Below are 18,862 nucleotides of genomic sequence, written 5' to 3' on the forward strand. Positions count from 1 at the left end.
TGCGTTTTGCATGTGTCCGGTGTAATGATTACACATCCTGCTGGTTTTATTGCCGATTTGGTGAAAGGCTTGTATCAACCACAATGGGTGATTAGTAGCCTAATTAGTCAGTCATATAGATGTAACAATAACGTTTTCAGTGCGATTTTGTAATGGATCGAAGTGGTTTGTTTATTTTCTTTCAATAAACTGTTTCTCCTTGCATACAACCAAGGGAACATTTTGGTCGGCCAACAGCCATTCAGGTTTACAATTATAGGATAGAGGTGAAATCTGCAGCGTTACCAAACACGCGCAAATAAGCTTGGTGCGGTCAAACATTGTCAAAGAAAATAGTTTATATTTCAGGTGATAATGTCTCGAGTTCTTATAGTTGGTGCAGGTTTGACAGGCAGTTTATGCGCTTGTCTTCTGCGAAGAGAAATGCCAAACAAAGTTATTGTTGTCTGGGATAAATCGCGAGGAGCAGGTAAGTTTGTGTCAGTTGCCGACAAAGTTCTTACATTTTGACTTATTTAGATACAATGTATACGAAGCAGAAGCGTAGCATACAGCTACACGAGGCAATAATGAGTGTCACAATGTTGCAATGCACAGAATGTACAGTGTGTTGGCCAGATGCAAGTTGCCATACAAAATTATATAATTACAATGCCGGCTGGGTGCTTATTCTATAGAGAACAGTACAAATGAGAGGGTCAAATTCAGTGGCGTAGCGCAAAAAGTACATTATTTTATTTAGGAATGTAGTGAAGTAAAAGTTCAAAATCAAAATAGTAAAGTAATGTACAGATACAAAAAAAACGACCACAAGTAGTACTTGAAAGTATTTTTACTTATGTACTTTACACCACTGATTTTTCCTTACACCCAACAGTACTCATTACATTACATTGTGAATGCTTAGCAGAACAGGAAAATGGTCAAATTCACGCACTTATCATGAGAATATCCCTGGTCATCCCTACTGTCTCTCATCTGGCAGACTCAGTAAACACGCATGCTTCGTTTGTAAATTATGTGTGCCATTGGCTATCCGTAAATGAACAAACAAGAGAATTGTGCCTTCTGGTTTGTTTTAATAAATGCAATTTCAAATTATTTACACACTTACTTTTGATACTTAAGTATATTTTAGCAATTACATTTACTTCTGAAACTTAAGTATATTTAAAACCAAAGACTTTTAGACTTTTACTCAAGTAATATTTTACTGGGTGACTTTTACTTGAATCACTTTCTATTAAGGTATTTTTACTTTTTCTCAAGTATGACAGTTGGGTACTTTTTCCACCACAGATCTGTTGCAGAACAGTGATTAAAATATTTCTTCAGATATTGACCAAAAAAACGATCTTAAGGGTTAGCCATCAGTGACGGAGTTGTCAAGCCACTGATGGAGTTTAAAACCTATTTTTGTCTAATTTTTTTTTTGTCAAAATCAACCATGTGCAGAGGTATGAGGTATTTGGGGTAGATATGTACATGAAGGCAGGGTAAAGTGACTAGGCATCAGGATAGATAATAATAAGGTATTTGGGGTAGATATGTACATGAAGGCAGGGTAAAGTGACTAGGCATCAGGATAGATAAGAGTTCAATAAAGAACAGAGTAGCAGCAGCAAATTATGTGTGTGTGCATGTTTTGTGTTGGTGTGTGCATATGTAGTAATGTGTGTGGGATTGTCAATGTAGTGTTTTGCGTGAGTGTGTGTATATGGTTTGTATATGCAGTCTAGTGAGTGTGTGTGTATGGTTTGTATATGCAGTCTAGTGAGTGTGTGTGTGTATGGATTGTGTATATGCAGTCTAGTGAGTGAGTGTGTGTGTGTGTGTGGATTGTATATGCAGTCTAGTGAGTGTGTGTGTTGTATATGCAGTCTAGTGAGTTGTATGGATTGCAGTCTAGTGAGTGTGTGTGTGTATGGTTTATATGTCTATATGTGTGTGTCTAGTCTAGTGAGTGTGTGTATGGTTTGTATATGGTTTGGTTTGTATATGCAGTCTAGTGAGTGTGTGTATATGGTTTGTATATGCAGTCTAGTGAGTGTGTGTATGGTTTGTATTTGCAGTCTAGTGTGTGTGTGTGTGTGTATGGTTTGTATTTGCAGTCTAGTGTGTGTGTGTGTGTGTGTATATGGTTTGTATTTGCAGTCTAGTGAGTGTGTGTGTATATGATTTGTATTTGCAGTCTAGTGAGTGTGTGTGTATATGGTTTATATACAGCCTAGTGAGTGTGTGTATATGGTTTGTATATACAGTCTAGTGAGTGTGTGTGTGTATGCAGTCTAGTGAGTGTGTGTATATACAGTCTAGTGCGTGTGTGTATATTTTTATTTTTTATTTCACCTTTATTTAACCAGGTAGGCTAGTTGAGAACAAGTTCTCATTTGCAACTGCGACCTGGCCAAGATAAAGCATAGCAGTGTGAGCAGACAACACAGAGTTACACATGGAATAAACAATTAACAAGTCAATAACACAGTAGAAAACAAAGGGGGGAGTCTATATACAATGTGTGCAAAAGGCATGAGGAGGTAGGCGAATAATTACAATTTTGCAGATTAACACTGGAGTGATAAATGATCAGATGGTCATGTACAGGTAGAGATATTGGTGTGCAAAAGAGCAGAAAAGTAAATAAATAAAAACAGTATGGGGATGAGGTAGGTGAAAATGGGTGGGCTATTTACCAATAGACTATCTGCAGCTGTATGGTTTGTATATACAGTCTAGTGAGTGCAGATAGTTTGGGTACTATTGTAGGCCATCATTGTAAATAAGAATTTGTTCTTAACTGATATGCACTAGTTAAATAAAATACAAATAAAACCATTAACTGATTATTTAGCAATCTAATGGCTTGGGGCTAGAAGCTGTACCCGAGAATGTTGGTTTTTTAGAAAGATATAATATTTGACCCTAATGTATATGTTATATAACCCTAAACGGCAGGTAGCGTAGCGATTAGAGAGGCTAGTCAGCAACCGGGGGGTTGCCATTGCCTGTCGTTGTTTCCCTTGAGCAAGGCACTTAACCCCCCACAACAACAGCTCCCTGGGCATCCAGTGTGGCAGCCCCCGCACCCGTGTGTGTGTGTGTGTGTGTGTGTGTGTGTGTGTATGTGTGTGTGTGTGTGTGTGTGTGTGTGTGTGTGTCGGAGGCTTTGGGTTAAAAGCAGAAGTCAAATTTCAGTTGGACCTTGTGTACAATTGACCAATAAAGTTATCTATCTATACATTTGCTGCTGTTGACCTTCCTGTGACAGTCATAGCCCCACATACAGATGTTTTGTTTGAGTTGATGTGAATGTTTTCAACAAAACTCATGAAATCTCATCAGTAAACTATTATAATTGGTCTAATTTTCCAGTCAGTCTATTGATATGTAATTTGAGTAAATATCATTTAAATGTTTTTGTTTATACATAGTTTCTGTGTTGCAGGAGGAAGGATGTCCACCAGCAGAAGTCCGTCTGATGCCTCCTGTATAGTTGATCTTGGTGCACAGTACATTACTGCCACGACATACTACGCCAAAATGCATCAAAAGTACTGTATTCCACAATCAATGCATATCATGTCCCAAACTTCTCAAATCTGTTGTTTTAGGGTCTACCTATTACCCACAGCACCATAACAATTATGGCAGTATATTACTAGCATAATCAGTTTTTTTTTAAAATATATTTTTTACATTTGACCACTGATACTTGTTAGGGGACGCAACAAATGTGTCCATCCGTTGGTGTCTGTTTGTTTTGTTACCTTTGAGCAAGTTATCCTTTGTGTTCCAAGATGGTTCTCATCTTCATCCCATTGTGTTTCAGCTTCTATGAAGAGCTGCTGGCCCATGGTGTTCTGAAGCCTCTGGTTTCCTCTGTGGAAGGGGAGGTGATGAAGGACGGAGGCCATAAAAACTATGTCAGTCCAACAGGAGTGTCCGCCATCGTCAAACATTTCCTTAAGCAGTCAGGTAGCCCGTCTCCTACCCTTTTACCTTGTATTTGAAGAGCACACGTTATGTCAGTCTCAAATATCTTCGACAAGGACCTTGTTAGAGAAATGATTTACTTGCGTCGTTTTCTGTTGAGTATTTCACAGATGTTTTCCTTCTCTTCTTAATGAAACAAATATTTTGCAAGAAGCTCATGTCCTGAGGTTCATGTCCTCCCACTCCCACATTCAGCTTTCATTTATTTGTCCAAGTTCCTAAAGGGCGAGGAGGGAGTCTGGCCAGATTTCACAGGGTGATTTATATTGTGTCTAAACCTTACTGAGTCGAGTTAATGAAGGCCTAGCCCAACTAGATATCAAGCAGGGACATTGCAGGATGTTGCTTTGACTTCAAAACTAGGGCTGTAAAGACGAATCCATTAATCAAACTGATTGATTAGCTAATGCTTTTTGTTGACAACAAGTTCTGAAAAAAGATGAATCAGTTAATCCAAATATTGCCTTTAACTTGGTCAGTAATGATTAGGTCATTAACCCGGATTCACCCCTACTGAAGTGTCTATTTCAGTAAATCAAGGTGAATGTCATACAAGATTTTAAAAAGTGATAACAAATAATGTCATTGAAATTCAAAGACAGCAGAGTGTCACGCTAGGACAAAGCCATGGAATGTTATAAGAGGTCGTGGGTCGCAAGTTGTTAGCAGGCCAACAAAGTAGGGCTATCTACAGTATTACCCACTCCAGGCCTTTTAGAATGAGTTACAGTGCCTTGCGAAAGTATTCGGCCCCCTTGAACTTTGCCACCTTTTGCCACATTTCAGGCTTCAAACATAAAGATATAAAACTATTTTTTTGTGAAGAATCAACAACAAGTGGGACACAATCATGAAGTGGAACGACATTTATTGGATATTTCAAACTTTTTTAACAAATCAAAAACTGAAAAATTGGGCGTGCAAAATTATTCAGCCCCTTTACTTTCAGTGCAGCAAACTCTCTCCAGAAGTTCAGTGAGGATCTCTGAATGATCCAATGTTGACCTAAATGACTAATGATGATAAATACAATCCACCTGTGTGTAATCAAGTCTCCGTATAAATGCACCTGCACTGTGATAGTCTCAGAGGTCCGTTAAAAGCGCAGAGAGCATCATGAAGAACAAGGAACACACCAGGCAGGTCCGAGATACTGTTGTGAAGAAGTTTAAAGCCGGATTTGGATACAAAAAGATTTCCCAAGCTTTAAACATCCCAAGGAGCACTGTGCAAGCGATAATATTGAAATGGAAGGAGTATCAGACCACTGCAAATCTACCAAGACCTGGCCGTCCCTCTAAACTTTCAGCTCATACAAGGAGAAGACTGATCAGAGATGCAGCCAAGAGGCCCATGATCACTCTGGATGAACTGCAGAGATCTACAGCTGAGGTGGGAGACTCTGTCCATAGGACAACAATCAGTCGTATATTGCACAAATCTGGCCTTTATGGAAGAGTGGCAAGAAGAAAGCCATTTCTTAAAGATATCCATAAAAAGTGTCATTTAAAGTTTGCCACAAGCCACCTGGGAGACACACCAAACATGTGGAAGAAGGTGCTCTGGTCAGATGAAACCAAAATTGAACTTTTTGGCAACAATGCAAAACGTTATGTTTGGCGTAAAAGCAACACAGCTCATTACCCTGAACACACCGTCCCCACTGTCAAACATGGTGGTGGCAGCATCATGGTTTGGGCCTGCTTTTCTTCAGCAGGGACAGGGAAGATGGTTAAAATTGATGGGAAGATGGATGGAGCCAAATACAGGACCATTCTGCAAGAAAACCTGATGGAGTCTGCAAAAGACCTGAGACTGGGAAGATTTGTCTTCCAACAAGACAATTATCCAAAACATAAAGCAAAATCTACAATGTAATGGTTCAAAAATAAACATATCCAGGTGTTAGAATGGCCAAGTCAAAGTCCAGACCTGAATCCAATCGAGAATCTGTGGAAAGAACTGAAAACTGCTGTTCACAAATGCTCTCCATCCAACCTCACTGAGCTCGAGCTGTTTTGCAAGGAGGAATGGGAAAAAATGTCAGTCTCTCGATGTGCAAAACTGATAGACATACCCCAAGCGACTTACAGCTGTAATCGCAGCAAAAGGTGGCGCTACAAAGTATTAACTTAAGGGGGCTGAATAATTTTGCACGCCCAATTTTTCAGTTTTTGATTTGTTAAAAAAGTTTGAAATATCCAATGTCGTTCCACTTCATGATTGTGTCCCACTTGTTGTTGATTCTTCACAAAAAAAATACAGTTTTATATCTTTATGTTTGAAGCCTGAAATGTGGCAAAAGGTCGCAAAGTTCAAGGGGGCCGAATACTTTCGCAAGGCACTGTATGAATGATGAATAGAGGCCTGAAATACTACCTCCACATCTGATTAATCAGTAGAGTAATCAACTAATAGGACAAAACCTAATGGTACACTATTAGCAGATCAAATAACAACCCTTTGGCAACAACTGTTATTTTATCTCCAGTCTCCACAAAAAAAAAGGTTGAGGGTTCTATCTATATATTTTTTCTGGACCTTTATGACGCTCCTAACCTTGTTCTTGATCTTTAAAGAGGAAAAAGTGTTTCTTTATACTGTAGTCTAATTCTGGAATGTACAACTCTGCGTCCTCAGGGAGAGGAGTTGTGCATCTTTTCTCTAATTCACAATCTCTTCCTGCATTTTTCTCCTCATTATCTGTAATTTGGGAATGGAATGAAGTGAGGTAGCATGCCTTTCTAGAACTCTCTTGGCATCACCATGTGTGCCAGAGAGTGTATGTAACCATATCCAAGATGTATGTATTATTAACCACAAAGTTTTAATCATTTCCCCAGTGGGGCACAATCAAACAGTCTTCTCAATATTTGACATTTCTTCCTCACTGACTCTCTTTCCTTTTCTTCCTCCACCTGTCCCTGTCTTTCACTGCAACAATGCCAACTCTGTGTCTCTGCACCCAAGCAGGGGCAGAGGTGTTCTTTGACCACCACGTTACCCACATCTACCAGAAGGGTGCCATCTGGGAGGTGTGTCGGAAGGGCGGGGCCCCGGAGCAGTTTGACTCCGTGGTCCTCACTATGCCAGTACCGCAGATCCTACAGCTGCAAGGAGACGTGGGCTCCTGTGAGTACTGATCTACCTACCATCACCGAAACACACATACTGTATGCATGGTTTGTTATGATACTTCTACCAGAGCTACACAGCTTCAGATTTGAGGGCCAATGTATGCTGGGGGGGGGTAAAAAAAACCCATCTGAGGTAAAAAAAAAAAAAATTGTCACATACACGTTTGTCAGATGTTAATGCGAGTGTAGAGAAATGCTTGTGCTTTTAGTTCCGACAATGCAGTAATTTTCAACGAGTAATCGAACCTAACAATTTCACAACAACTACCTTATACACACAAGTGTAAAGGAATGAATAAGTATATGTACATAAAAATATATGAATGTGTGATGGTACAGAACAGCATAGGCAAGATGCAGTGGATTGTATAGAGTACAGTATATACATATGAAATTAGTAATGTAGGGTATGTAAACATATAAAAGTGGCATTGTTTAAAGTGGCTAGTGATACATTACATCAAGATGCAGTAGGTGGTATAGGGTACAGTATATACATATGAGATGAGTAATGTAGGGTATGTAAACATTATATGAAGTGGCATTGTTTAAAGTGGCTAGTGATACATTTATTACATATTACATCCAATTTCTCATTGACTGGAGTTGAGTCAGTATGTTGGCAGCAGCCACTCAATGTTAGTGATGGCTGTTTTTCAGTCTCTCAGTCCCTGCTTTGAAGCACCTGTACTGATCTCGCCTTCTGGATGATAGCGGGGTGAACAGGCAGTGGCTCGGGTGGTTGTTGTCCTTGATGATCTTTTTGGCCTTTCTGTGATATTGGGTGGTGTTGGTGTCCTGGAGGGCAGGTAGTTTGCTCCTGGTGATGTGTTGTGCAGACCTCACTACCCTCTGGAGAGCCTTACGGTTGTGGGCGGAGCAGTTTCCGTACCAGGCGGTGGTACAGCCCGACAGGATGCTCTCGATTGTGCATCTGTAAAAGTTTGTGTTTTTGGTGACAAGCCGAATTTCTTCAGCCTCCTGAGCTTGAAGAGGCGCTGCTGCGCCTTCTTCACCACGCTGTCTGTGTGGGTGGACCATTTCAGTTTGTACGTGATGTGAATGCAGAGGAACTTAAAACTTTCTACCCTCTCCCCTACTGTCCTTTCGATGTGGATAGGGGGGGATGCTCCCTCTGCTGTTTCCTGAAGTCCACGATCATCTCCTTTTGTTTTGCTGATGTTGAGTGTGAGGTTATTTTCCTGACACCGCACTCTAAGGGCCCTCACCTCCTCCTTGTAGTGTCGTATGCAAACTTGATGATTGAGTTGGAGGCGTGCATGGTCACACTGTCGTGGGTGAACAGGGAGTACAGGAGAGGGCTGAGAACGCACCCTTGTGGGACCCCAGTGTTAAAGATCAGCGGGGTGGAGATGTTACCTACCCTCACCACCTGTGGGCGGCCCGTCAGGAAGTCCAGGACCCAGTTGCACAGGGCGGGGTCGAGACCCAGGGTCTTGAGCTTGATGACGAGTTTGGAGGGTACTATGGTGTTAAATGCTGAGCTGTAGTCAATGAACAGCGTTCTCACATAGGTATTCCTCTTGTCCAGATGGGTTAGTGCAGTGTGATTGCGTCGTCTGTGGGTAAGCAAATTGGAGTGGGTCTAGGGTGTCAGGTAGGGTGGAGTTGATATGGTTGAAGCATGTGGGGACAGCAGACTGGGATAAGGATTGATTTGGTTTAAATGTTTTGTGCATGTCGACTGCAGTGAAGGAGAGCCCGCAGGTTTTGGTAGTGGGCTGTGTGTGGCACTGTGTTGTCCTCAAAGTGAGCAAAGACGTTTAGTCTGTCTGCGAGCAAGACATCCTGGTCCGTGACGTGGCTGGTTTTCCTTTTATAGTCCGTGATTGACTGTAGACCCTGCCACATACCTCTCGTGTCTGAGCCGTTGAATTGCGACTACTTTGTCTCTATACTGACGCTTAGCTTGTTTGATTGCCTTGTGGAGGGAATAGCTACACTGAATGTTTTTGGTCATGTTTCCAGTCACCTTGCCCTGATTAAAAGCAGTGGTTGACGCTTTCAGTTTTGTGCCACTGCTGCCATCAATTCACGGTATCTAGTTTGGGAATGTTTTAATAGACGCTGTGGGTACGACATCGCCGATGCACTTGCTAATAAACCCGCTCATCAGCGTATACATCAATGTTGTTGTTCACCGCAATGCGGAATATATCCCAGTCCACGTGATCGAAGCATTCTTGAAGCGTGAAATCCAATTGGTCGGACCAGCGTTGAACAGACCTGAGCGCAGAAGCTTCCTGTTTTAGTTTCTGTCTATAGGCAGGGAGCAACAAAATTGAGTCGTGGTCAGCTTTTCTGAAAGGAGGGCGGGGGAGGGCCTTATATGCGTCGTGGAAGTTAGAAAAACAATGATCTAGGGTTTTGCCAGCCCTGGTTGCACAATCGATATGCTGATAGAATTTAAGGAGCCTTGTTTTCAGATTAGCCTTGTTAAAATACCCAGCTACAATAAATGCAGCCTCAGGATATGTGGTTTCCAGTTTACATAGACTCGAATGAAGTTCGTTCAGGGCCATCGATTTGACTGCTTGGGGGGGTAGGGTTTCGGACCTGTCAATCAATCACTGTGGGTGGGACTTTCGGGGAAGGTGGTCGATTAGTAATCTAATCAGAAATACTTGTCTAGATAGTCTACTCTTTCAATTTTGTTTATTGTGGCAAAAACCTAAGAAGAAAAGCTGTGTTCTGTCAAGTAAACATGGATTAACTGTTGAGAAACAATCTAGAATTGTAGAATAAAAATAAAAAGGCTAAACTTCAGGGGGAGGATCCCCAGATCCCCCATTAGATTGTATAAAAGTTTGGGTGCACAGTCAGGTAACCACGAATAGACCTACAGGTATGATTTGAAGAATGAAGCAGGTGTTAAACATGGGCTTTGCTACACAGAAAGCAGTAGTTGCCTACTCCATTGTCGACACTTTAATCTTCTCAGTAGGCCTATATAAATATCAGAAATACTATCATTTAGCTTTTATAACCTTCAAAATGTTTTCTTTTATCATATTTTGGACCAGATTGAGACTCCCTATTGTTCCTACAGTGAGGATTCAACATCTTTATCAAATGTTTTCATAATTTATCTGCAGATAACTGCCAAAAAGTAGTAGTAGCCTACCCGTGTGCAAATTAGGGAGCCGAATGAACCCATCACTAGGCTACACTAACAATTCACTTTAGCTGTCACTGGCAAGTCTCGACATGGGCTTCGAATCCTAGGAAAATACACACTTAACCCACCAGACATGCCACCAGGGGTCTTTTCATAGTCCCCAAATCCAGAACAAATTCAAGAAAGTGTACAATATTATATAGAGCCATTATTGCATGGAACTCCGTTCCCATCTCATATTGCTCAGATGAACAGCAAACCTGGTCTTTAAAAAAACGATATAGCAACACCTCGCGGCGCAACGCCTCTCCCCTATTTCACCTAGATAGTTTGTATACATGTATTGATATGTAGGCTACGTGTGCCTTTTTTAAATTGATGTAGTTCTGTCCTTCATATGTTCTTGTCTATTAATGTTCTGTATTATTTCATGTTTTACCACAGCTAATGGGGATCCTAATAAAATACCATTGTCCCGATGCGATATACAAAGCTTTAGGAACACCTGCTCTTTCCACGAAATAGACTATTCAGGTAAAGCTATTATCCCTTATTGATGTCACTTGTTAAATCCACTTCAATCAGTGTAAATTAAGGGGAGTAGACAAGTTAAAGAAAGCTTTTTAAGCATTGAGACATGGATTGTGTATGTGTGCCATTCAGATGGTGAATGGGCAAGACAAAACATTTAAGTGCCTTTGAACGGGGTATGGTAGTAGGTGCCAGGTGCACCAGTTTGTGTCAAGAACTGCAAAGCTGCTGGGTTTTTCACGCTAAAAGGTTTCCCATGTGTATCAATAATGACCCACCACCCTAAGGACATCCAGCCAACTTGACACAACTGTGGGAGGCATTGGAGTCAACAGGGGCCAGCATCCCTGTGAAATGCTTTCAATACCTTGCAGAATCCATGCCCCTACGAATTGAGGCTGTTCTGAGGGCAAAATGGGGTGCAACTCAATTTTGGGAAGATGTTTCTAATTTTTCGTACACTCAGTGTAATTACATTGTATGATTTATGAATAGCAAAGGGATATAGGAGAGCTACTTTATTCAGTCAGTTCGACACCTTTTATGAACTAGTCAACACTTGCTGTTCTGTCGTCAATAAATAGCCCATGCGCCCGACTCCGTGTCTGGCTAGATGCATATTGTTCATATGAAACACGCGGAAGAAAATAAATTAATGTGCCACAGAACAATAATTAAGTGCATTTCAACTTCTCATTAAATTCACTCACAGGAGACGATGAAGAAGCATCATGTTTTCCCTCCTCCGTGAAAAGAAATTCAACTGCAGCCAACCACATCGCACAAAAATATCATTGGTGCCGAGAGGCTGGATAGACAGCAGACTGACAAACCAGCAGTGTTTCTCTCATTGCTTGCTTTGTGACTGACATGCGCCTTTCCTATCAATTGGTCTCTAGAAGATGCATGTTGTTCATTCTAGAGCGAGAAGGCTATACAAACATTTCTGACTAGCGAATTGAAACTTTTCAATGAAAATAATCCTAGTTACCTTTTATGAAGTGGAAAAAGTAGCCGGCTGACAATAAGTCTTATCGGCTGTTTAGTTGACGGGCGTAGCTTAGGGAAAGCACTGCGCATTGAATCTGTTCTGGCGGCTCATAGTGACCCAACGCCCTATTTTAAGACACTTTATTTGGGACGTTACCTGTATGTAACAAGCTGCTTCTACTTAATTTGTTTTCATGAATCGTTCCTCTGACTTGGAAAAATTGGGTGCTCCTCACTCCAATGCATATATGTATGAAGGTATCACTCTGGCCACTCATTATAGACACAGCTGACCGGCTGGTCAGTGGGTGACTATAATAATATTAATAATATTCATTTGGTGGGTACTCGTATTTGTACTATTCCACACATGTAAAAGTGTGTATTATATGCACGTGTGAATTGTTTTTTTTGCATATCCCACCTCCCCCTGAGACACACTCGGAGAGTGGGGTCACGGCCACACCAGTAGACAGACAGACAGACAGACACAGAGCCTGTCCTTAGCTGCTGACCGGGTCCCTCCAGTTGCTTGTTAAATTGGTCTCCAGGTGTCTCTCTGGCTGCGAAGGGCTCACATTCATCCAGAAATTGGTATTCTCCGAGTAAGATTTCTAAACCCTAACGCGGCGTAGTGTAGAGTCCTACAGGACAAATATGGAAATGAGAGAGGAAGGCATAGTCCTCCAGGGTGCCTAGAGTTTCATGGAAATGCTGAATAATGCAGAGCGTGAGCAGAAGTCGCTGCTTTCAAAAAAATGGTTGCATTCCAAATTAGCCGCTGGACGGAACAAGGGAACCAGACGAGTGAAAAGGGTGGAGGAATCGGTGCCTTTTGCTATTAGGTTGAAGAGATGGTCTGAGATGCTGAATTCTGAATGACTCGTGTGGCATCACACACAGAAGGTTGAGGATGGTCGAAGTATGGCATTAGAGCAGGAGTTGGTGAAGCATTATCTTCTGGAAGTGTGCTGCACTGTGAGTGACAGCTGAGAGGTACATGTGAAAGGAACCATAGTCTGACTGAAGTCGTGGTGTCCCCTAAGTTACTATACACCGTATGACTGGGACCGGTGCATACAGGAAATGTCAGTCCATCTCAACATTCACTGAAATCTCAGGAGCAGTGGGGAATAGTTCTTTCAATTAAGACAGACAGCCTCTGAAAGTATTGCACACTGAATTACCTGTCCCTAAAATATTCACAGAGTTGTCTGGAGAAAATGTTTGACTCTTTCTCTCAGTTGGGGATGGGCATGATGAGCTGCTAGAGTTCACTTAATAGAAGCATGTAAGTCAGCCCAGTTTGACTGCTTTCATTCAAAGCCATAGAAAATTACTTCAAAGCCCCCTTGACTTAGAAATGGATTTGTGGATTCGTTTGAGAAATGTGCTCTGTGCCTTTTGGAGAAACTCTAGCCATACAAATGGCTCTGCTTTACAGAAACAGACTGGAGTCATTTGGGAGCATTCTTCAGAGGCCCGTCTCCTTTGTTGTTTAATTTATACACACAACATCTGACACTTGGATATTTTTGTTCTCGTTATAGTATTTCGGTCAAATTAAATCTGGCCCAACCGAACCATCTATCTCCATATAGAGTGTGTCTAACTCATCATAGATTGATTGTAAGTACGTATTCATGGGGTGTGTTTTTAAGTAACAGCAAATGTTCTAGAATGTGTAGATCATTCTAGATCCAACACTCAACCTCTTGGAAAGGAAAACTTTGTTTGGCACTGTACGAATATACTCAGGCCTTGCAATAGACAGCGTCCTGTCCAGGGGGTGTATTTTTACGGCCTTCAAGCTCATACAAGCCAAAGCTCAATATAGAGTATATTGATATAACATTTCTTGAAGACCACCACACATTGGTTTGTCTTTACATATTAGATACAGATGATATAATATACAGTAGATACACTTCCTAAATGTGGGTGGTAGAACTGGCTTTATTGTCAGATTCATTCATTATGAGGCATATTGTGTGAAAAGGTCCTGAATCATTTGAAGACGTCATTGATAGTGATGTAGTGTGAGGAACTGGACAGAGGGGGGCAGTAACAGGTGAGCTGGGTCCAGTCCCTGCCCCATGAGGATGCAATCTGGAAGTAATTTTAAACAGAATCAAGCTCCAAAATAACCCTTGCTTCACACTTCCTCCTCGGTCCTGATTGCTCAAAATTCTGAAAATATGAGACGCAGAGAAATGTGTTGTCGTTATGTTGAAAAGAGAAATGGAGAATAGAAAAAGCCCACAGATAATTTGCAGTAATCAACGGGGGGAGTCCAACTCAAGGTGTCATAAAAAAAAAACACCCTCTTCCCCAACGTTACAAATATTTTCCCATGACCCTCCCCTTGTACTGTAGAATTAACTCCAAATAATGTTTACGACCACAAATAACAATAACTGTAGTGACCCTGTGTTTATAAACGGTTCACCGACGACCACGAATGAGCTCCCTCTCCCTGCCTGTTTCATTACACTACAATCAGAGCCAGCTGCAGACAATCATCAACTAGAGGGCAATCTGAGTTAACATTTTGGTGCCATATTTAGAATGATATAAAATATATGCAACACATTTTCCACCAAGGTTTCTGTGCCAATGCACCACACAACCAATAAACAAAGCCTACTGACTTAGGACAGTTCAATATCATAGTTTGCGACAAACAGAAAACACATCCCTCCCTACCTTGTAGGCCTACCCAGTATCGAAGGCTTGGCTTGACAGGCTCTGAATGTCATTCAACTTTTTGGTGTTTTGTAACAGATGTCTCTTTCAGTTCATCAATTGGCCGCTGCACAGTTTGGATTTATTGATTTGATTTGTTAGTTAAAAAAATACATAAACACATTTTTTTTATTTTTAAGTAACCGCTATTTCACAATAAAGTCGGACTTATTTCCATTCCATGGTCCCGATTTTTTTTTAATTACTTTTTTTTTTTAAATTCTATTTTTTACATATACAGTTACATAGAGATGAAAAAATGCTCAACCTCCAGATGAGTATGAGGGGGAGTTTAAGTACAATTCTTACTCTCTTGTTTTGCTAGTAGCTTATTCTTTAGATGTTTCAAATCAAATCGTGTTTGTCACATGCGCCGAATACAACGGGTGACCTTACAGTGAAATGCTTACTTACAAGCCCTTAACCAACAATGCAGTTCTAGAAATAGTTAAGAAAATATTTACAAAATAAACAAAAGTAAAAAAAAGAAGTAACACAATAAAATAACAATAACGAGGTTATATACAGGGGGTACCGAGTCAGTGTGTGGGTGTACAGGTTAGTCGAGGTAATTTGTACATGTAGGTAGGGGTAAAGTGACTATGCATTGATAATGAACAGCGAGTAGCAGCAATGTAAATAGTCTGGGTGGCCAGTTGATTAATTGTTCAGCAGTCTTTTTGTATTTGCTGCTGGTGAACCCATCCTCCCCAGTAAATGTTGATCTGTCCCTACTATAAATTAATAATTCACATAAATTTAGTTTTGTAAAGCAAATAATGTATAAAAAAATATACAAATTGTGTGTGTGTGTGTGTGTGTGTGTGTATATATATATATATATATATATCACATACACATGGTCTAACCGTTCACAGAATAGTGGGTTATTTCATCTAATCATCTTTGTCTTTTGATCTCACCAAACAATGTGTATTTATCTGTTCTCTGCAGACCCTTTTGAAATTAACAAGGTTTTTGGCAACCCCCCTCCCCCCTAGAACCACCTTGTCTGAGCCTCCGCAGTGATCAATGGGGTTTTTTAAGCATCTGAAAGTTCTAGCTCTTTGTAATGCAGTTGAGTCTTTTTTTTGTGTTTAAGTTTGGTTTAACATACAAATGATAGTTGAGATAGAGGCCTATTCTTAAGGTTTCAATATGGCATGGCTCTATTTGCAAAAAGTGGTACTGTATCCCTCATAGTATTACTTGCTTTGAACAAACTGAAGTTAGGAATATTGTGAAGACCTGTCTGCACCTGTTCCTCGAACTGTTTACTGACCGGCTATATAGATTTAGTGTGCACACGAGTACATATGCATAGTTGTTTTATTAGATTGAAGATGATTGGACTGTTTATGTGCATGTTATTCCGATTCTCTGGCTCTTATTGCCTTAGTTACTTTAGAGCTACAATTTAGAACTGCAACCAAAATAAATCAAACCCTTGGTTTCAAACAACCACATATCCATGCTGTCAAATGTACAGTGGGCAAGTACTCAACATGTAGTTCATGTTGTCTCGTCCGAAATGTTTGGCTTTTATGGTTGGTATCCATCAGAATACTCGGGCTTAGCTTCTGAGGCGTTGCGGGGCATGTCTTGGCCCTCACAGCGCAGGGAAATAGGACCATGTAACATTTGCAAAAGATGAATGAACTCCGGGAGCACTGGCGGGCCATGGCACGCCTGATATAAATCTCTGCGGTCTCCTGGCTTATTTGTTTCCCATAATATATCGCAGAGGATTTTGGGTCAGCGGTTTGACAGGGTTCCTGGAGCACTAGTTTTAGGGGCAGAGGTGTCCTTTCATCCAGGGTGGCTTGCCAACCTCTGTGCCAGAGCCCTAAAGCATTCTACCCCAGCCAATTGCCTTACGGACTTTTTTTTTTTTTCAGGGAAGTGAATTCCCTGTCTTAATGTTGGGAGCTTTTGCAGAATGTCGTCTCTTTTCCTCTGGCAATATATCTGATTTCATTGACAACGTAAGCTAACTGCCAGAAATGAACAACAGAGGCAGGAATGTTTGGTTTTGCAAGAACTGGCAGAGTTCTCTGAATGACATAAGATTTTTGAATGGTTTCTGAGGGCCAGTGTGTCTGCTGCAGTATTCACAGGGACACCTGTTGGTGCGGTGCGTTCCCTACAGCCAGCCGCAGCCCACACACATGCCCAGTACTCACATTGGAAACCGTCCATGAAACATTATACAACCCTTCTCTTGCCCACACTTTCCTCGAATTCATCTGAATCTAGGCCAGAAGTGGAGCACTATTGGTATATTTTACATCAGAGGTTGTAATTGCTAACAGGTGGTTAACCCAGTTCTGGAACAATGCAGAAGGGCTGAGTAAGGCCATTTTAAAATTAGAGTGTCATATAAACTCACTTCCACTTTGGCACATACTGTTATAGCATCACTGTTTCTGTTCTTGTGGGTAAAGGAAGAATGGGACAAAAGCGGAAGTTTGTTCACTTTCTGCTTATAAAAACATTAGACTTACCCATTGAAAAGTAGTGTTTTTTTAATGTAAATAATGGCCTGATTGGTGGAGTGCTGCAGAGATGATTGTCTTTCTGGAAGGTTCTCCCATCTCCACAGAGGAACTCTGAAGCTCTGTCAGAGTGATCATCGGATTCTTGGTCACCTCCCTGGCCAAGGCCCTTCTCCGATTGCTAATTTGGCCGGGCACCCAGCTCTAGGAAGAGTCTTGGTGGTTCCAAACTTCATTTAAGAATGATGCAGGCCACTGTGGTGTTCGGGACCTTCAATGCTGCAGAATTTTTTTTGTTTTGGTACCCTTCCACAGATCTGTGCCTCGACACAATCCTGTTTACGGAGCTCTACGGACAATTCCTTTGACCTCATGGCTTTGTTTTTGCTCTGACATTCACTGTCAACTGTGGGACCTTGTATAGACAGGTGTGTGCCTTTCCAAATCATGTCCAGTCAGTTGAATTTACCACAGGTGGACTCAAATCAAATGTTATTAGTCGCATGCGCTGAATACAACAGACGTAGACCTTACAGTGAAATGCTTACTTACAAGCCCCTAACCGACAGTGCAGTTTCAAAAATAAGGATAAGAATAAGAGAAAAATAATGAGTAATCAAAGCAGCAGTAAAAAATAACGTGTGTGTATATGTTGCCGGTACAGAGTCAATGTGGAGGGGCACCTGTTAGTTGAGGTAGAGTTAATAAAAGTGACTATGCATAGATGACAAATCAAGTTGTAGAAACATCAAGGCTGGTCAATGGAAACAGGATGAACCTGAGCTCAATTTCGAGTCTTATAGCATAGGTTCTGAATACTTATAAGGTATTTCTGTTTATTTTTGTATATATTTGCGAGAATTCCTTAACCTGTTTTTCGCTTTGTCATTATGGGGTATTGTGTGTAGATTGAGGATTCTTTTATTATTTTTTTAATCCATTTTAGAATAAGGCTGTAACGTCACAAAATGTGGAAAAAGTCAAGGTGTCTGAATACTTTCCAAATGCAGAACCATACAAGCGTCATATATAGAAAATCAATCATATGTACCACCGCATCAAGTCCTAATGATGATCACGTTCCTCAGTAATGTGAGTCAACCAAACTTTTAAACTCCTCCAAGGAAACAAGATCCTGGTGTTTCAAGCTGGTCTAGAGAGAATTCCTTGATCACGGAACTAAAACACTTTTCACTATGATCCATTCTGATTTTAGGAAGCGTTAAAAGTACACTACATGGCCAAAAGTATATGGACAACATCTCATCGAACACCTCATTCCAAAATCATGGGCATTAATATGAAGTTGGCCCCCCCTTTGCTGCTGGGACTTGCTTCCATTCAGCCACAAGAGCATTAGTGAGGTCTGCCTCTGATGTTGGGCGAATAGGCCTGGCTCGCAGTCGACATTCCAATTCATCCCAAAGGTGTGTGATGGGGTTGAGGTCAGGACTCTGTGCAGGCCAGTCAAGTTCTTCCACAACGATCTCGACAAACTGTCTGTATGGACCTCGCTTTGTGCACGGGAGCATTGTCATGCTGAAACAGAAAAGGGCCTTCCCCAAACTGTTGCTACAAAGTTGGAAGCACAGAATCATCTAGAATGTCATTGTATGCTGTAGTGTTAAGATTTCGCTTCACTGGAACTAGGCCGAACCATGAAAACCAGCCCCAGACCATTATTCCTCCTCAACCAAGCTTTACAGTTGGCACTATGCATTGTGGCAGGTAGCGTTTTCCTGGCATTCGCCAAACCCACATTAGTCCATCGGACTGCCAGATAGTGAAGTGTGATTCATCACTGCAGAGAACATGTTTCCATTAATCCAGAG

At 41.2% G+C, this 18,862-nt stretch overlaps 1 protein-coding gene across 2 annotated transcripts in view; it reads left to right on the forward strand.

Annotated features, from left to right (window-relative positions):
- The first annotated feature begins 24 nt into the window (after positions 1–24).
- Positions 25–18,862, forward strand: part of rnls (renalase, FAD-dependent amine oxidase) — a 45,680-nt gene continuing 26,842 nt past the window's right edge. The window contains exons 1-4 of one of the 2 annotated variants that reach the window (XM_024386457.2): positions 25–469; positions 3,446–3,551; positions 3,830–3,975; positions 6,964–7,125. In XM_024386457.2, coding sequence (XP_024242225.1) covers positions 355–469; positions 3,446–3,551; positions 3,830–3,975; positions 6,964–7,125 — 529 coding nt within the window. In that variant the 5' untranslated portion in view covers positions 25–354. The remainder of the gene's footprint in view (positions 470–3,445; positions 3,552–3,829; positions 3,976–6,963; positions 7,126–18,862) is intronic. The other variant, XM_024386458.2, reaches the window with a different exon arrangement.

This window comes from Oncorhynchus tshawytscha, linkage group LG24 (assembly GCF_018296145.1).
Source record: "Oncorhynchus tshawytscha isolate Ot180627B linkage group LG24, Otsh_v2.0, whole genome shotgun sequence".
Taxonomy (NCBI): Eukaryota; Metazoa; Chordata; class Actinopteri; order Salmoniformes; family Salmonidae; genus Oncorhynchus; species Oncorhynchus tshawytscha.